At 51.3% G+C, this 18,733-nt stretch overlaps 1 protein-coding gene across 5 annotated transcripts in view; it reads right to left on the bottom strand.

The window, feature by feature from the left end:
* Positions 1 to 555: 555 nt before the first annotated feature.
* FRMPD1 (FERM and PDZ domain containing 1) overlaps positions 556 to 18,733 on the bottom strand; it is a 65,933-nt gene continuing 47,755 nt past the window's right edge. For all 5 annotated transcript variants that reach the window (XM_048850863.2, XM_075128871.1, XM_075128872.1 and 2 more), the window contains 9 exons: positions 17,634 to 17,759; positions 15,470 to 15,589; positions 14,541 to 14,677; positions 13,441 to 13,567; positions 12,736 to 12,831; positions 8,983 to 9,165; positions 7,395 to 7,542; positions 5,042 to 5,851; positions 556 to 3,118 (listed from right to left, as the gene is read on the bottom strand). In XM_048850863.2, coding sequence (XP_048706820.2) covers positions 669 to 3,118; positions 5,042 to 5,851; positions 7,395 to 7,542; positions 8,983 to 9,165; positions 12,736 to 12,831; positions 13,441 to 13,567; positions 14,541 to 14,677; positions 15,470 to 15,589; positions 17,634 to 17,759 — 4,197 coding nt within the window. In that variant the 3' untranslated portion in view covers positions 556 to 668. The remainder of the gene's footprint in view (positions 3,119 to 5,041; positions 5,852 to 7,394; positions 7,543 to 8,982; positions 9,166 to 12,735; positions 12,832 to 13,440; positions 13,568 to 14,540; positions 14,678 to 15,469; positions 15,590 to 17,633; positions 17,760 to 18,733) is intronic.

Here is an 18,733-nt window from a genome sequence, read left to right as displayed (position 1 = left end):
GCAGAATTTTTAAATTTTTTGGTGCAGAATTCCCCCAGGACACGCTCCTGGGCCCCTGCACCCTTGGGGTGGTTTGTAGGTAGATTATTAATCCAGGGGGAGGCTTTGCTTTTTGAAGTGGTCTCGTGGCTTAGCTTCCAGCCCTGCTGGAGGTGTCATTGCTGTGTGGAATCTGGACGGTGGGGTTGCTGTTAGAGGCTTTTGCTGCAATGTTTAAGGGCCTGAGTCATCTAACGGCGGGCAGCCTTTCAAGCAGAGGCCACAGCCGTGTTAAGTGTTGCCTAATCCTACGCCGAGCTGGTCCATATGACGCAGTGCCGAATGCCCTGTGGTCACACTCCCATTCCACCCCCGCCTAGCCCCAGGAGGCATGGCTACAGGGAGAAGGGGAGGGGATTTTCTGGAAAATGTCCTGCCTTCTACTTAGTAAGTTGCTGCCTTCAGGGGGTTCAAGGCAGCCGCTGCGTTACACTCACTGCTGAACGGGGGCTAGTCTAGCTTCGTTATGATCATGCCTTGAGGTGTGCGGCCAGACTGCTGAATGACTCACGTCGCTTTTCTGTGGGAGATATTTTATTGGGTTAATGGGTTATACAGTAAACGTTTGTTGGGTACTTTCCTGTCAGCGGTACATGAGTATGAGAGTCTGTCCAGCGGAGCGGCCGTCTTCACACCGCCGGCGCTGCCCTGAACTGCTGGGTTAGACAGAACACTGCTGCCGTGAGGGCCGTGCCCTGGCGTGCGAGCAGCGTCACACTTAGATTGTGACCGCCCTTCCCCTCGGTCTGGAGAGCAGCGCGGACAAAGTCATGGTAGGTGCAAACCACGTCCTTCAGATTGACTGTGAGCTCCTTGTGACGTCTCCCGCACAGCCCACAGGCTGTGAACTGGAAACACAGCGCCGTCAGTCGCATGAGGTCCCGGAAGGTCTCCTGCAATGCACCTGGCAGCTCTTCAGAAGGCCTGTCTGGTTGTAGGACCTTCTGGCAGCTGGCCATCAGCTTGCGGGACTCCGCGCAGAGCACGTGCTTGTGTTCAGCGTAATGTTCTGTGCACGTGTCTCGAGAGTGTTTCGTTCGGTTTCCCGAGAACTGCCTCACAAGGGCCTGGAGCTCTGCCACATTCGCCAGGAACTGAGAGAAGTCAGCCGGTGACTTCCCTGCTCTCTCTTGCAACTGACCCAGCGCTTCTGGATGAGATTCTGGCCATGGGCCGTTTTCACTCCCACTAGGCTCAGCGGCCACACAGTTACTCTCGTCCGTGGTCCTGGGAGGGGGCTGGCCTAGGAACAACAAGCTCCCAGCAGCCGGTGGGGTTGTTAAAGGCCTGGAGGAAATGCTATGTGCAGAATCAACACACTCATGATCTAGGTCATTGTCTAGCCCGCGGAAGCAGCTGGCATAAGACAAGTGACAGCTGCACTTGTCCATGCCAGCTTTGAGGAAGAGGGTCCCCTTAACACTGGTCAAACCCAAAGGACGCGTTGTGTTGTAGCTCATAGACACTGGGGCATCTTTTTCATGGGTCACACAAAGCAGCGATTGATCTGCACCAGAGTTTCCCTCTCTGTGGGCTGAGGCGCCATCACTATCTTTGGGGGAAGGAGAACGTAGCCCCGGTGATGTGATTATGTGGCAGCCCTTTCTTTGCTCCGTGGTCTCCTCTGTGAGGAGAGGAGTCAGAGCGGGCTGGGGCTGTTCGTGGCGACCATCCGCATTTAGTGCATCTTCTCTGGGTTCTCTCTCCTCTGGGCGCTGGCCACTAAGCAGCTGCGGAGGAGGGTGCGATTTTGGAGAAGCGGAGGAAAAACGCATTTCCTTCCCGAGGGCACCTGAGTTGGAATGCCCTGCTGTCCAGGGACTTGGGCCAACAGCTTGCGCAGTCTCTGCTGGGGGGGCGTCCTCCACGCCCCCCTGCTGGCAGGGCATTGCTTGGTCTGTCCTGGTTCTAAACGAAAGCCAGGAGAGGCGAGTGATTATTCCCGATGCTCTGTTAAAGCCTGAAAGCAGCTCCGTGGCATTAGAGAAACCCAAATGGTTTTTATCTTCCACTCTTCTTAAGGGTTCTCCATTCAGGTTCTTGCTGGTTCTTTCTCCAGATACCACTTCAGCATCTTGCTTCACTGCCCAGCTAGTGGGATCAACTGTTCCCCTTGCAAAGGGAGATGATGGCACAAGCTGTTCACATGCTTCTCCTTTATCAGCAGTGGACGGAGAATCCAGGTCTGAAGCTGCAGCCTGGGGCAACGGCTGGCCTCTGTAGCACCCCAATGGAGAAGGCCCGGGCTCAGCACAAGCAGGGATCCCTCCTTTGCCCTGATGTGCAGCCGTATTGAGTTCACGGCGGCCTTCCAGAGCCTCCGCGGCACTCTGTGGCATTGGCTGCTCTTGCGGCACCGTGCGGGATATACATCCATCCTCGGTTTCAGAAAACGGGCGACCACAGCCACCGGGGCTGTTCCAGGCGCCTCCTGCTTGTTCTGGGTCTCTGATGTCTCCCAAATGGGAAGATATTTCAGAAGGACTTATGCAGCCACTGTCACATGTGCATGCAGAATCAAGAGGCCCCAGGCTGTTCTCCGCACAGCTGGGCAACGGGGTTAGGTCCGAATTTTCTTTCCCTTCCTGGTCACCCTGGAGCTGACTGGCTGAAAGGGAAGGGATGACTGAGGCGGTTACTGAGTTGGTTTCTGTGGTGTCTGGCTCTGTTTCCATGAAGCTAGATGAAGGGTTTTTACTCTTGGCTTCGCTCTGAGGCTCTAGCTGGGCAAAGGTCCTGGCTTCCAGCAGCGCGGGTTCCCCGGTAGTGTTGTCCAAGGAGGATGTCATGTGAGTGAGAGAGACGGAGGGCAGCTGGGGCTCCTGTTCATAGCAGCATGCAGGATCAGTGCTCTCCAGGGAGGGGGATGGAGCCACCGGGAAGGTAACCTGCGACGTGTAATCCGTCTGTAGGAAAGATCTCCTCTTTCTCAGGCTCTTCGCATGCTTCAGCTCCTTCTCCTTTCTGTGCTTCTCCCTGGTAGCTTGTCTCGACATGCAGCTTTCCCCCAGGTTGTAGCACCTCGACTTCTTCAGGAAGCAGGAATCGCCCTTCCCCTCATGGGACAGTGCCTTAGAGCCTGCCAGGAAAGAAGAGAATACAAGGGTAAGGAGATGGTAGTGTTCCCCACACGTGTGCATAACTGGCTACACACAGAGAGCCATGGGTTGTTCACGGGGTCTCCTGGACTGATGACAAGCATGCATCGGGAACGTCTGCCATCTTGGCTGAGACACCAGGGATTGAACTGGGGAACCTTGAGCACTAAAAGCATGAGCTGCTCTAGCTTGAGCTAAGCTCTGTAAATGGGGGGCTGTGACAAACCTGTGTCCTACGTGGCTCAGCACAGAGGGTGCAGCTTATAGGATGGTTTAGGTTAAGAACCGAGCAGAAGTTAGGTTTGGGGCCTCAGCATACAAGAGTACAGGAGACAGAGAGTGTTATGGGAAAGAAAGAATTAGCAAGGACGCGACCCAGGGTTAAGTTACACTAACTGCTGACCAGGGGCTAGTCTAGCTTCGTTACAAGCTGCTGGTCGTGGTAACTGGTTTTTGCAGGGTTTTTAAGCGAGCGTTTTTGAGAACGGGTTGTTAAAATGCGCTCTACATCGATAGCCTGGGAGGGACAGCTGTTAACTTAAATAGTGTGTAATGTAAAGAGCCCATAAGGCGGTGGTAGAACTAGAATCCTGGGAAAGGGCAGTTTCATGTTAATTATAAAAGGAGCTGATTTTCTAGATGAGCATGAAGAGCGGAGGGTCAGGTTCCAGGACTGTAAGGCTGTAGCTCACTCTGTGGCCCAGGGACTTACACCATTTCATCTCTGAGCGCGAGTATAATCGCAGCGCGGTGTAAGTGCTAATTGCATGCCTGTTTGCGTAACAAATCACTTTTCTTTTGAAAACTTTTCTTCTTCTTGACTTACTCTCGGCCTTAATTGGCAGGGCTGATGGATGGATAGCGTGCCCCTAGCTATGCATTTCTGTATTGTCCAGACTTGGGCTGGTGGGTTGTAAAATGGAATGGTAATTTGTGATCTGTCCGAGGGGAAGAGAGAGGAAGCTGCAGTGTGTTCTCCTGGGGCTTTGGGGCTCAGTTTAAGTGATAAGAGTTTTTCAACTTTTAGTCTGGGGATTTCTTTAGGTTTTAAGAATGGCTAAGAATCATCGCTCGGTGTCAGGGGTCAGGCAAGCCTGGCAGGAATGGGTCCCTGTCTCCTTCCTAGCAGCCTCCCACCATTACACAGCATCCCCTCCCTCCCATTCTCTGGACTGAACCACTTAGTCCCTACACAGCTTTCCCGCTTCCTTTTCTTCTGGCCTGCTCCTGTATCTACACCCCCCGGATTCCTGCCAGCCCATGCCACCCCCGAGCACAGCGGTCAGCCTCTGGGCCAGCTGCACCCCCCACGGCATTTGTGAGGACCACACACACACTTTGCAAAGTGCATCATGTACGCAGCGAACACAACAAACTCACATGGGTACTACTGAGGCTTAAAGACCTTTAAATAACATGCATGTTCCATATATGTCCGTACTCTACTGTGCTTGTGATAGCAGGTGGGGTTTCGAGAATGCCGAACGGTCTGAGGGGCACAGATCCCATGACTTTCACTGGGACTGCTGCTCTGAACTCACCTGGGTGCTACCGACAAATCCCACCCAACCCTATAGCTACGAGATCGATGTGCTCTCTGCACAGCATTTCTGCCTGCGAGGGATTCATTCTTGGAGAAGGGACGTTTAAAATTTGTGTACAAAGCTTGTTTGCGAGTCGAAAGAGCTTCAGGAAAACCTTGGGAAATTGAACAAGGGGGACATGTTCTCGGCATTGTGGATCTGACACATGACCACCCCTAGGTTCATTATTCATCACTCGTCCAGCCGTACCACCAGAGCACCCCAGGAATGATTAGGTCCTGCCGTACTAAGTGTGCTGGGTAAGAGAGCGTCCCTGCCCTACTGAGCTGATTTACTACATAACCTCTTCTCTGAGCACACCTGTCAGGACGTCTGTTGGGGTCAGCCTGTCTGCAGCATCGTAGAATTCATCCTCGGAGCTGGTGTCCCCGTAGCCCGGAGGCGGGTGCAGGATGAGGTCATTCTCCTCCGCTGTTGGATTGACCTTGTAGAGTCCCTCCTGCTGGCCCGACTCGGCCGGCAGGTCCTTCACAGAGCCGTTCCCTGGGCTATGATTGAGGACGCTTCTCTCTCCATTGCTGGCTGGGGATATGCTGGAGCAGAGACTGTAATACTCCATCACGTTCTCCTCCGACAGCTTGGTCTTGAGAGCCGAAGCATCCGCCTCATTCTCCCCTCTTTGCTTGAGGCTTGTCTGCTCAGGCCCAGGGTGGCTTCCTTGGGAGAACTGCAAGAAACAAAGGAAATCTTCAGACTCTGCCCCACCGCTCCCCTCCTTGCTGGCCAGAGCGAAGACGCTCTTGTCTTGGCAGCTGAGTTCCTGAATAGTGGGTGTGAAAAACTGGAGGAACTCTGGCCTGCTGGAGGAGCAGGCCTCCAAGTCGTCCTCCTCCAGAGCGTCCATTGAGTCACTCGAGCCACTGGTCTTGCAGTCTCTGCTCTCGGTATTGGCCAAGTCAGAGGCTTCGGACGCACTGTCCGTCCCGTCGCTCCTCCCTCCAGGGTTTCTGCTCTCTGGCTCCAGCTCAGGCAGCTCCTCGTGCCCTGCCTCCTCCTCACACAGAGGTTGGACGCTGCCGGGGTTCAGCCAGGGGGGGTCCAAAAAGCGCTCCACAGAGGAATCCAGTTCCCAAGAGTCTTCGGAGTCGCTGCAGGCTCTCGACTCGTACCCTGCAATGTAAAGACACCGGGTGAGCACAGGCCAATGCAAACAGCTGGGTACAGCAGCCCAGTAAGCCCAGAACAAGCAGCAATTCAGTCCCCTTGCACTCTTAGAGAGAGACCCACTCCTGTGACTGCTGCTCGGATTCTGAACAAACGAGCACGGCGCACAGTCTGTCCCACAGGACCACGACCTGCAAGCTAGTGCCAGGTCCTACCCTGCGGCTGAAAGCAGAGGCCAGTGCTGGAGCTGGTCACTAATACAGTCTAATGCCTAGATTCCCAGGCCGAAGGGCCCACGGGGCCCACCTAGTCTGACCTGCCTGGTAACACAGAGCTTTCCGACAGGAATTCTGGCCTTGATTTACAAGTTGTGGTGGATTCCCCATCACGGACCACTCTCGGCGAGTTGGTCCAGCGGTTAATTACTCTCACTGTTAAAACGTTACACTCTATTTCCAGTCTGAATTTGTCTGGCTTCAACTTCCTGCCTTTGGGTCGTGTTAGACCTTTCTCTGCTAGATCGAAGAGCCTATTCTGAAATATTAGTTCTCCAGGTAGGTACTATTGACTGATCAGGTCACCCTAACTTAACCTCTTTGTTAAGCTAAATAAATTGAGCTCCTTGAGTCTATCACTATAAGGCAGGTCTTCTAATCCTTTAATCATTCTAGAAAAATTGGAAAGCGTCCAGCGGAGGGCAACAAAAATGATTAGGGGGCTGGGGAACATGACTTATGAGGAGAGGCTGAGGGAACTGGGGTTATTTAGTCTGCAGAAGAGAAGAACGAGGTGGGATTTGATAGTAGCCTTCAACAACCTGAAGGGGGACTCCAAAGAGGATGGATCTAGGCTGTTCTCAGTGGTGGCAGATGACAGAACAAGGAGCAATGGTCTCAAGTTGCAGTGGGGGAGGTTTAGGTTGGATATTAGGAAAAACCTTTTCTCTAGGAGGGTGGTGAAACACTGGAATGGGTTATCTAGGGAGGTGGTGGAATCTCCTTCCTTAGAGGTTTTTAAGGCCCGGCTTGACAAAGCTCTGGCTTGGATGATTTAGTTGGGGTTGGTCCTGCTTTGAGCAGGGGGTTGGACTAGATGACCTCCTGAGGTCCCTTCCAACCTTATCTTCTATGATTCTATGATTCTCGTGGCTATTCTTTGAACCCTCTCCTGTGTGTGGCTTATTATTATTATTATTGTTGTTATTATTATAAAAGTTACTATTATTTCTTTGTATTGCAGTAGTGCCTCGCGTAAGAGCCCTCCTTGAGCCCCCGTCATGGACCAGGTCCCACTATGCCAGGTGCTGTACAGACACCAAACAAAGGGACAGCCCCTGCCCCAAGTAGCTTCCAGTGTAAGCGGAAAGAGAACAGTCTTTCCAATGGCTTCAAGGAGTTGTGAGCCATGAGCTGGGGCTCAAGAGGGCACTAACTTCCTAGCAGAAAACTCTGCACCTGACATGCGTCTGCGGTGACAGATGCTCCTAAGTGATTAGTCAAGGTGGTTCGTCACTCGCCACCCTTTGTTGAAAAAGGCGACTAGTTCTTACCTTCTTCCGTGGAGATGCGGTGGGCCTGCTGCTTAGTCTCACCCCAGATGAATATGGAGACGCCCGAGTCTACACACAGCCTGTAGTAACCGGCAATGAGGCAGGCGAGATCTTTGGCACTGTTTGATTCTAGCATCAGCGTCAGCAACTGCAACGAAAAAAAATGCATTACTCTATTCACACTTGGCCCCCGAAGTGACCGGAAGAGATGTGCACTTAATAAAAGGACATTCCCGATCTCCCATCCTGTCCCAGGTATGGAAAGGCGTATTACAGAGTGGGCCACAAGGAGGAAAGGGAAACAGATTTTTCTTTGATGCCCAGTGTCCTACTGATGAAGGACAGCCAAATATTTTTTAAAGGAATCTCATTTTCCTTGACCGCGTTGCATCTGTTCTAATGGTTCTCCTGTCTTTGCATTAACATAACAGAAGAATGGCCCTACTGGGTCAGATCAAGGCTCCATCTAGCCCAGTGTCCTGTCTTCCGACAGTGGCCAGTGCCAGGTGCCCCAGAGGGAATGAACAGAACAGGTAATCATCAAGTGATCCATCCCATCACCCATTCCCAGCTTCTGGCAAACAGAGGCTAGGGACACTATTCCTGCCTATTCTGGCTAATAGCCATTGATGGAACTAGCCTCCATGAATTTATCTAGTTCTTTTTTGAACCCTGTTATGGTCTTGGCCTTCACAACATCCTCTGGCAAGGAGTTCCACAGGTTGATTGTGCATTGTGTGAAAAATACTTCCTTTTGTTTGATTTAAACGTGCTGCCTATTAATTTCATTTGGTGACCCATAGTTCTCCTGTTACGAAAAGGAGTAAATGACACTTCCTTATCTACTTTCTCTACATCAGTCATGATTTTATAGACCTCAATCATATCTCCCCTTAGCTGTCTCTTTTCCAAGCTGAAAAGTCTCAGTCTTATTAATCTCTCCTCATACGGAAGCTGTTCCATCCCCCTAATAATTTTTGTTGCCCTTTTCTGAACCTTTTCCAATTCCAATATATCTTTTTTGAGATGGGGCGACCACATCTGCACGCAGTATTCAAGGTGCAGGCGTACTATGGATTTATAGAGAGGCAACATGATATTTTCTCCCCTATTATCTATCCCTTTCTTAATGATTCCCAGCATTCTGTTCGTTTTTTTGACCGCCACTGCACATTGAGTGGATGTTTTCAGAGAACTATCCACAATGACTCCAAGATCTTTTCCTTGAGTGGTAACAGCTAATTTAGTCTATTTTATCCAATGCAAAATATTTTCCTTTAAAAGAATTGTCAAGTGATAGAAACTCTGATAAATACAGTCTGCTAGTGTGTCGACTGGTTAGGCACTAGGGAGACATGCTGCCTTTTGAGCACAGTGTTAATGCACATTGGTCATGATAGCCAGCGATATACTACAAAGTAACTAGGAAAAAAAAGGTCCCACCACTGCATTTATTAAAATAACAGAAACAGCAAAACAAACACATCGCTGTCTTTACTAGCATTAGGAATTCAATTAGACGGTTAGATCACTGAGAAGATCGAGGAACAACTCTCCCAACACATGCACCATCTGAAGCTGCAATTACCTTCACATCCTGAAGGTAGATCTTTACCATGCTCACTTTCTCAGACTCTTCGGTAAGCTCTAGCCTGCTGATGTTAGCAAACTCCGCCAGGGGTGTTATGATGTTGAGCTTGTTATTGATAATCTGGCTGATCCCATACTTCGCTCCGACCAGCAAGGCGACATACGATTCCCTGTCCTGTAGCTACCGGAGAAAGGTGGGTTAGAATCCAGCCTTCGTAGAAATCTAAACAGGAACCTCGTGACAAAGCGGGACGCAGAATCCAGAGTTGTGCATTACGGCTTGGCACGTTTCAATTAGGGGAAGCAGTCAACTTCTACTGGCCCCCAAATGTGAATAGTGGGTAGCTCCAGTTTGGGGACTTCAGCGACAGCAGAGCAGAGATTAAAGTGAGATGGAGGCTGCCTGCCTCACCGGGTACATCTACACGGTTGCTGGGAGGGTGCTTCCCTGCACGGCTGGACAGAGGCGAGCTAGCGTGCTAGAAAGGGCAGCGTGGCTGTGGTGGCTCAGGCTAGCTGCCCACGCACGTACCCACAGGATCAGGCAGCATTGTACTTGGGCAGCTGGCCACGCTGCTATTCCTAGCGCGCTGGCTGCCGACCCGTGCTGGGAGGCTCCTCCCAGCTGCCAGGCCGGTTCTCAGGTTCTAGGGGGGTAGGTGTTTGCATGCTCCTGGCAGTTGCTTTGCAAACAACAAGCCACCTTCCAGGAGGCCGAAGGCTCGTTCGACTCCTGGAAAATCTGGGATTTTAAGAGTTTAAACCAATAAGATGTGGCGGGTGGGTCAGTATTTTGTGGAGATTTAGAATTTCTAGAACAGACGAAGACTCTCCAAGCTCCTGTTCCACCGGCTAACTCTGGACACCTTTGCACGTAGTTTGGCCTTCCTGACAATAATTCGGGACCCCCCAAAGATCGTTTTGGGGGCAAGGGGGGAATGTCCCCTTTTCTGCCCCTCCCTCTGCCAGTGCCAGGCCTGCCCCCCTGCGGTTGAGAGAGATACGGAGCTGGTGGGAGATGGCCAGGGCTCGGGGTTGCCAGGGCCTCCATTGAGCTGAAGGAGAGTTGTTGGTCTCCCAGGAAGGGACACCTGCCTGTCACATGGAGCTCCAGCCCCACTGCCCACGCTTTGGCAGGTGTGGGGCTCTTTCATTATATTGATTGGGTTGGTGGGATGTTAGGGGTTGTTGCAAGATCATGTGTTTAACACCCTTGCTTCCTTGGCCTGCTCCTGTCCCCATCTTTTAATTTACCCCTGTCCCTCATGGGTCTAAAATGCTGGTCATCTTTCTGCAGGTCCTTCATTTACCGTATCTGTGAATTGCACTAGCCTAGCTGTCAGATGGGCTGCTCCGGATGGGCACTCAGCGCTGTGAACCCAGGGCTCACCGGCCCCAGGGTGGCACACCGAGGAGAGAGGATTAATGGGATCTCCCTTCCATGGGCATCTGGGTGCCCCCTGATGGGGCTGCATTTACATCCTTTTAAGTGACCTCCCCAGATTCTAAATGATCCATTTGTAAGACATTCCACTGCTCGAGAACCAGGACGTAGCCCCCTTCCGCCCAGCGTAGCTGCCCCGTCAATCTCATGGCAGATGCACACGCTGGGGTGATCAGTGCCCAGGCACATCGCCACACCCGCCGCTGTCCCTCGGCTGGCATCGTGGGGGGGAGGGGAACAGGAGTTCTGTGCTCTGAAACGTTTTAGCCCCACTACTGCCCAAGAAAATATATCTATATATTATGAAATATTGACCTTTCCCCTCAGAAAACAGACACTGTTCTGGAAAAAATTAATTTAATCAAAAACCCAATTTTCCCCTGACAGCCTAGAGATGGAAAATTTTCAACTAGTACTACTCAGTGTGAATAAGGCTAAGGCAATAGTAATCCACTGGTGAGCAGAGCTGTCCCTTGGGTACAGCAAATCAGGGCAGCCGCCCCAGGCCCTGCGCTTTGGGGGGCCCTGCAAGAGGCAGGTGGGGAGGTGAGGCGGGTGGGCGAGCTGGGTGAGGAGGTGGACAGGGAGGCAAGCAGCAGTCGGGCAGGCGGGGTGAGGAGGAGCAGATTAGAAACTTGGCATCTATGTCCTGGGTCACCAAAACCCCTAGGGATGGCCCTGCTGGTGAGTGTGCATTCCAGGCCCCCGTCTCTGCCTCGTCCTCAGAGGACATGAACGTCTCAGCTGCCAGCTCTAGAACCTGACTCTCTAGCATAAACTGAGACAGTTCCTGCTGTTAGCTGCAGAGGTCCTTGGTTCAATCCTATGTGTCAGCCAAGATTGTGTGATGCCTTATGTCAGGAGACCTTCTTTCAAAGGGAAAACATCATAGAAGATTAGGGTTGGAAGAGACCTCAGGAGGTCATCTAGTCCAACCCCCTGCTCAAAGCAGGACCAACCCCAACTAAATCATCCCAGCCAGGGCTTTGTCAAGTTGGGCCTTAAAAACCTCTAACGATGGAGATTCTACCACCTCCCTAGATAACCCATTCCAGTGCTTCACCACCCTCTTAGTGAAAGAGTTTTTCCTAATATCCACCCTAGACCTCTCCCAATGCAACTTGAGACTATTGCTTCTCGTTCTGTCATCTGCCACCACTGAGAACAGCTGAGCTCCATCCTCTTTGGAACCCTCTTTCAGGCAATTGAAGGCTGCTATCGAATCCCCCCTCACTCTTCTCTTTTGCAGACTAAATAATCCCAGTTCCCTCAGCCTCTCCTCATAAGTAATGTGCCCCAGCCCCCTAATCATTTTTGTTGCCCTCCGCTGGACTCTCCCCAATTTGTCCACATCTTTTCTGTGGTGGGGGGGGGGCCCAAAACTGGACGCAATACTCCAGGTGTGGCCTCACCAGTGCCGAATAGAGGGAAATAATCACGTCCCTCGATCTGCTGGCAATGCTCCTACTAATGCAGCCCAAAATGCCGTTAGCCTTCTTGGCAACAAGGGCACACTGCTGACTTAACCTCCCCTGAAAATGGATGGCTCTTGACCCAAATCAACGTCAGGGTATTTTTTTAATGGCATTTAAAATATTCTCAGATCTTTGAAGGGCATTAGAACCTGCCCATGGAACAATGGACCAATCACATCTGAAGATCCACAAGACCAACACTGAATGCCACACCTGCGCTTCTTAACAACACATAAATAAAAGGATCCTCAAAACCTGGTTTTATGATCTTGACTTCAAAGGAGCTATGCTGGTTTGCACTGGCTAAGGATTTAGAATGCGACTGCTGGAAAGGGCCAAGAGAAATGTGCCCGTTTAGTTGACGCAGCAATGCCAACACACCTGATGGTGAGCGTCCCGTAGGCAGCATGGCAGAGGGGAGGGAAGGGGAGGGATGTGAAGGAAGACACGGGAAAGCTTTACGGATTTTTCCAGGGAGCTGATCTGAGGCAGAACTGGGAGAAAGCGTGAAGGTGGTTGAGGGCAACTACGACTAATGGGTGATGAAGCTGGTGTTGCTGGCAGAACAAATCTGGGGGAAGATGCCCCAGCAGCAGGTTAACAGGTTGTTTTTGATTCTCAGCTGTTAATAAAAAAAAAAAAAAAGACATCCTGCTTCACAGAAAGTGCGCTTTAATCAAGGCGAGGCGTGGTCAGTTTCAGCGTAGTGCTAAAAATGACCCCCATTGCACGCGTTTGTTTCCCACAGCATGGTAACACAACATACGCAGAAAGGATGGCCAGAGAAAAACACAAAGATTTGCTAAAATCACAGACAAACAAATGCACATACCATTAGGGTGGCATTAAAGATTTTCCCGCTGTACATTTTCAGGTCTCCAAGTATCTGCAGGTAGCTCAGACGCACCTGTGTGGCCGAGAGGACGTGCTTGGATTTTAAAGAAAAGAAATATTTCTGAGAAAGTTACAAACCAACCACTGGGAAAAGTCGGGCGTGTGGGTAAAGGGGTTTCTAAATTTTTCATTTGGATGAAAGCAGCCGTGTACAATTCACAGGACTGGATGGATCACACGCACAAACACACGCCTCTAACTAGATGACTGCCCTCCTCCTATACACAGCAGGCAAGAAGTAAGTTCCAGGGCCCACTAAGGCAAAGGTGGCAGCCCAGGGGGTCACTGGGAATAGTCTGCTTATGAGGAGACCCAACTTTGTGACTTCTGGCTCCCATCTCTGACTGCCCTCTTGACAAGGGCTTGTCTATACCTGCAGAAGCAGCGCACAAGCAATGCTAATGCTGGGAGAAATAGCTGTACCAAAGGAGAGGGGACAGAGAGAAGAGTAAAGAGAGGTGCAATGCAGCCCCTATGAAAACAAAATAAAATGCAGTAGCAAGGCTGTGAGGACCCCAGCTGGAGAAGGCTGGTGTAGAACATGGTGCTAAAACCATCTCGGCTCAGTCCCACTGAGGCTGGGCTCAGTGGCCGAGCCGGCTGGCTTTCATTGAGCGATCTCACACACATGCATAGGTTCTACCTTTTGTCTTGGGTCCAGTAAGATTTGGTTCCTCTTCATGTGAAAGCTGATGGCTTTCTTGATGTCTTTGCCTTTCATGTTTCGGAGTAAAGTTGGAGATATAAAGTTTTCTATTCCCCAGTCCTTCCTGCCATGAAGACAGAGCAGATGGGTATAGCTCCAAGAGAAATTATGGGTTTGTTGCACAAATTCCTGGGTGAGTTTTCTCTGGCCTGTATCATACAGGAGGTCAGACTAGGTGATTATAATGGTCCCTTCTGGCCTCAACCTATGGACTGAGGATTCCGTTTGTAAAGTGCGCTTGGCTTTGCTTAAAAGAGGATATTTTGGTGACTTTTGGGTTAATGGTTCCTGCCAGTCTAAGATTATAGGCCAGTTGTTCCCATGGAGAATTTTTCTAATGTAATAAGTATTACTTGCTAATTAAGCCCATCATGGAGCTTTCTGTTGATGTGTCTGTCTATTCCTTTATTCGTTGGGGCATGGCGTATCTGACTATAAAGACTAATTCAGTGGCAGAGGTGAACACATAGCCCAGCTGGGGCTGCAGGTATTAGGCTACAAACGTCCGAACAACCCATGCAATAAGGTGCCGCACAGCGTGTCTGCCTAGGAAGGGGAGATGCGCGCTATAGATTTGCTGGGGGCCATTCCTGGGCAGTCGTAAAGGATACGGCCTTCGGCCACTGCACTCAGAACTCCCAACAAACACGCCCGCAACAGGCAGCCTTGATTTAAATAAAATCCTGCCCAGTGCAACAATAACTACCTAACACATTACAGGTGCTGCTGTAGAGACAGAGCTCAGCCCAGCCTCCGGCTGACATTTCGAGCCAGTACGCCATGCGGGCGGTTTAGAAGGGAGATAGGAGAGGGCTGGTTTTGTGCAGCCATCTCAACCTGCTGCTCCTCTCTCTCTAAAAGGATTCGCGTAACTAATATATAGACTCAGCATTAATGGATAAGGACAGAGCACGATCCAATCTACTACCACCGCCCTGACCGAGCCATCTTCCATTTCTCTGGTGCCTATCACAGCCACAGCACAAAAGATATATGGGACTTGGGTCAGCTAGAACGGCAGAGGACTTTCCACTTACTCTATATATTTGAAAGACACTTTCTGCGGCTGGGCGCAAGCATAGATCCGCTCTTGTATATGCAGTGCGGCCAGGCGCAGGGCCACGCTGCACTTCATTTCGACAGCAAATCGCTCCTGGAGCACATCGCTGCAGCTCTGGAAGGGACACAGCCAGGTTAACACACGCAGGCAGCACGGCAGAGAGGAAGAAGCCCAAATGACCCGCTATTTGTTATAGTACCTTCAGCAGCACGGGCCACGGGCCAAAGGAATGACTTTGCTTGGGCACCCCCTTTTGCCTGGCTCAACCATTTTTGATCCATATGTGAAAGGCGCCACAGGTGCCGACTTCCCCGCTTTCCCCTGGGTGCTCAATGCCCCCTCTGCCCCGTCCCCACTCCACCCCTTCCCACTCCTGCCCCAAAGTCCCCGCCCCAACGCCACCCCCTCCCTGCCCCCTCTTCCAACTCCTTCCCCAAATCCCCGCCCCGGCCCCGCCTCCTCCCCTGAGCATGCCAGGTTCCCGCTCCTCCTGCTCCCTCCCAGCGCGCTGCCAAACAGCTGTTTGGCAGCGGCGGGGGGGGGGGGGAACCACTGGGAGGTAGGCGGAGGAGCAGGGACACGGCGCGCTTGGGTTGGGGGGAAAAGAGGAGCGGGGGGGAGGGGAGCTTGGATGCCAGTGGGTGCAGAGCACCCACTAAATTTTTCCCCATGGGTGCTCCAGCCCTAGAGCACCCATGGAGTCGGCACCTATGAAGGGCATAAGTAATTAACAAATCAAGGCTCAGATTAGGAATCACTAAGCCACTCAGAGCCAGATAATATCCACTCAGCTTTTGGCCCCAGTTTAACAACACTTATTTAAATATCACACTTTAATCCTAAATGGGAGGCAAGGCCTTAGGACGGAAAGAGTTATCAATACAGTATCGGATGTTCTGTTTTCACCTGCAAATAAAGGTATTCAAAGGTAACTGGATCTTCTTGTAGGAGGTCCAATGGATCCTTCGGGATAAAGCAGATTCTGAAGAGACACCGGTAATCATGGGAATCTTTCCTTTGGACCACCTGGAACGAACAAAATAAAATAGTATCAAATAATAGAAGCTCTGCGAATTCCAGCAGGTGCAATGAATTTGCACAGGGCAGCCCTTCACACCCTGCAGAACAAAAATCACACGGCATCTGGTTTGGGGGCAAGTGGGCCACTTTCTCTAGTGACAAGGAGGCATGAGTGACTCTTTGAGAGGGAAGCAATGTGAGAATTAAAGTCAGATGAAGTGGACGCTACTTCCTTTGCAGAACTTCATTAAAGACTCCACAATCTCCGAGAAAAGCCAGGAAGATGATTGATTTGTACTGGGCTATGCCCAGAGGCCCTGTTGGGCCTGGTGCTGCACAGAGATAGGCTCTGCCCCATCGAGGTTATAGTGTAATTGGGATCCAGGTACAACAGGGGTACAACAACTAGACCAAATCCAGTCACACTATTTTAGCTGGGATGACAACAAGTTGGGGCAAAGGACCTGCACCCCGGTCTCAATGTCATAAATATAAATCTTTTGTGAATACGTAATGCTACAAACCCTACACCAGAGACTGATCACATGGCCCTACTAGGACAACAGAGGAAAGCATTTAAAAAAAAAAAAAAGACAGAAGATTGAAGTGCTGTTTGTCCTACCGAAATGTCAGTTAAACCTTCTGAAAGTCGCTGGATTATACTAGCATATTTTATTTTGGATAAATCCAGAACTGGCTCATCAACTGGATGGAAAGAGAAGTTCCCAAAGAGACACATGCCTGGTATTTAGTAATGGGACCTTAACGAGTGAGCCTCAACATCTTGCGCCTGTCTCACTGACTGGTGAGATGTCAGGGAGTGAGGAAGGGCTGCTCAGAGTCTTAGCTCAAAGTTAGGAACATAAAAGTACCCAGGAAATAAAGACAAGAATGAGAAATGTTAGGGGTGGGATTTGCAAATAGCACTCAGGGTTGGCCTAACTCTGCCGAAGCAAAACTCCCATGGACTTCAAAGGGGAGCCCAGCCAGGCCGCCCCTCGCCGACTGCTTTGGAAAACCCCAGCCTTGATTTCTTTTTATATAGTCCCAGATCAGAGGTGCCCTTTTCTGGAGGACCATTTAAGGAGCAGGAATTGGCCACAGCTGGAGAGGAGACACTGGACAGGGCAGGCCAGCGGTCAGAGGTGGTCAAGGGAATCCTCTTTCTAGATGCCCAGCTGGTGGGTCTTGCTCACATGCCCAGGGTCAAGATGATCACTGGGCCTGGGGTTGAGGAGGAATTTTCCGCCAGGTCAGATTAGCAGGGACCTTGGGGGCTTTTCACCTCCCTCTGCAGCAAGCACCATGGGCCACTTGCTGGGATCAGCTGGGCATGCCATACACAATGCATTCCCTGCCATTGCTAGCGCTTGGCCTCTCCTCTTCTCTGCCTGGGGCACGTGATGGTTTAGTCGCCTGGAGCCTGAAATTCTTTAGTCTAACTGAAGCTTTTGGGCTCAATTTAGGGGGATCTTGGTGACACTTAACAGCCTGTGATATGCAGGGGTTCAGATTAGATGGCCTCATTGCTATGAAACGAGGACAGCAGGAAGAAGCGTCGGCAAAACAAGCCGGCCACGAGCGCTACCGTCTGCAGGAAGGGAGCGAGGCGCTACGAACGTTTACGCTCTCGGTTCCGTCACAGAGCAGGAAGGCCAGGCTGCAGTGCCGTCACTAGCCAGTGTACGTGGGACAGGCAGAGCTAGGATGGCGGCGTCTCTGGGGAGGCACAGCCGCTCAGAATCCCCCCTTTGACGCGGGAGCTCGTGATCGGGTCTCGCACTCAGCTACTGAGCTCCCCCTTCCCACCAAGTCCCCATCCTGCCACCCAACACTCCCTCCTCCGTCCCCGTTTAGTCTGCACTGCACTGCACATCCCCGTTTACTCTACACTTTACTCCCTCCTCAATCCCCCTTTATTCTGGGTGTCCATGGAGATGCGCCCAGGAAAACGCCAGCAGCTGGGCAAGGGCTCTTTTCTAAGCGGCTTGCAGGACAAACGCTGCCTTGCTCAGACAGGCATGGCAGGAGCTCTGCAGGCAGCACTGACCTGCTCAATGAGCTCGTCCTCATGCAGCAGATAGAGCTTAGAAATGTTGTACTGTTCTTCCAAGGCCAGGGCGAAGTGCTCAATGCTCTGGATGGAGAGCTTCTCTTTCAAGGTGAGGATTATGTCCTGCCAATGAAAGACACAAGGGACAATCTGATTTCAGGCGTTTTGAACACAATGGTCGGGCATCACTAGGATGCTTAACGGGATTGGATGTTAACAAAGAGGCTCTAGGTTCCAGCATGCTAACGACAGTTCTGCAAGGTAATCATGGACTTTTCAGCTGGAAGGGCTGCATTTGATATCAGAGAGACACTCTTCCCAGGAGCTCCCTCACTCTTCCCGCACACTCCCTCCCCCTTCCTGGGCACTTCCTCCCCCTTCCTGGGCACAGTGGTGACGGTTTTCCCACAACCCATTATAGAGAAGATGGGGCAACAGGCTCATTTTACTACCACTGTTTGGATACTTCCTTTGACAGGCTCTTCGGGATCCTGGCATCTTCGCCAGCTCTTCAAGTCTAAGTTCTCGTGGTACCCGATCCAGGCCATTAACCCTGTCTCTTCTCTCGCTCCAAGATTCCTCATTAGTTCCTTCTGGACTTCTCGTTTCCTGACCCCTCTATACCTCCCAGACCCCTTTGCCTCTGCCCTTCCAGTCAGGCCGAGTTCAGCAACCCGCCTTCGGCTGAGGGGAGCAAGCAATACCCCTGCTGCTCAGCGGAGGACGGGATGAACTGCAGTTGGTCTCCCCTGCTTATCGCTCCATTGCCCCGCTGAAGGCGAAGTCCCAGGGTGTTCCCAGGCCTGCAGATCTTCCATACCCGCTGCACCACTAGACCTTATCATAAGCAATTTTAAAAGGTAACGGCTTCATTTGCCAACGGCGGAGCCCCTGCAGCTCCATGTCAATCTGGGTGTTGAGCTGCTCCAAAAAAATAGAGGGCTGTAGAAGCCCAGAGCCTATTGCCGTTCTCCACTCCCTGCCCCCCAAATCCGGGGAGCTTTGTATCTACCCATCTGGGGTCCACATTCACTAGATCATCTCGGACAATCAATTCCTGGTATATTTCTACCTTTTGTGAAGTAGCAGAGATTAAA

The sequence above is a fragment of the Caretta caretta genome, chromosome 5 (assembly GCF_965140235.1).
Source record: "Caretta caretta isolate rCarCar2 chromosome 5, rCarCar1.hap1, whole genome shotgun sequence".
NCBI classification, from domain to species: Eukaryota; Metazoa; Chordata; order Testudines; family Cheloniidae; genus Caretta; species Caretta caretta.
The sequence above is the reverse complement of the archived record's forward strand: the minus strand, read 5'-3'. Positions and strand labels throughout refer to the sequence as shown.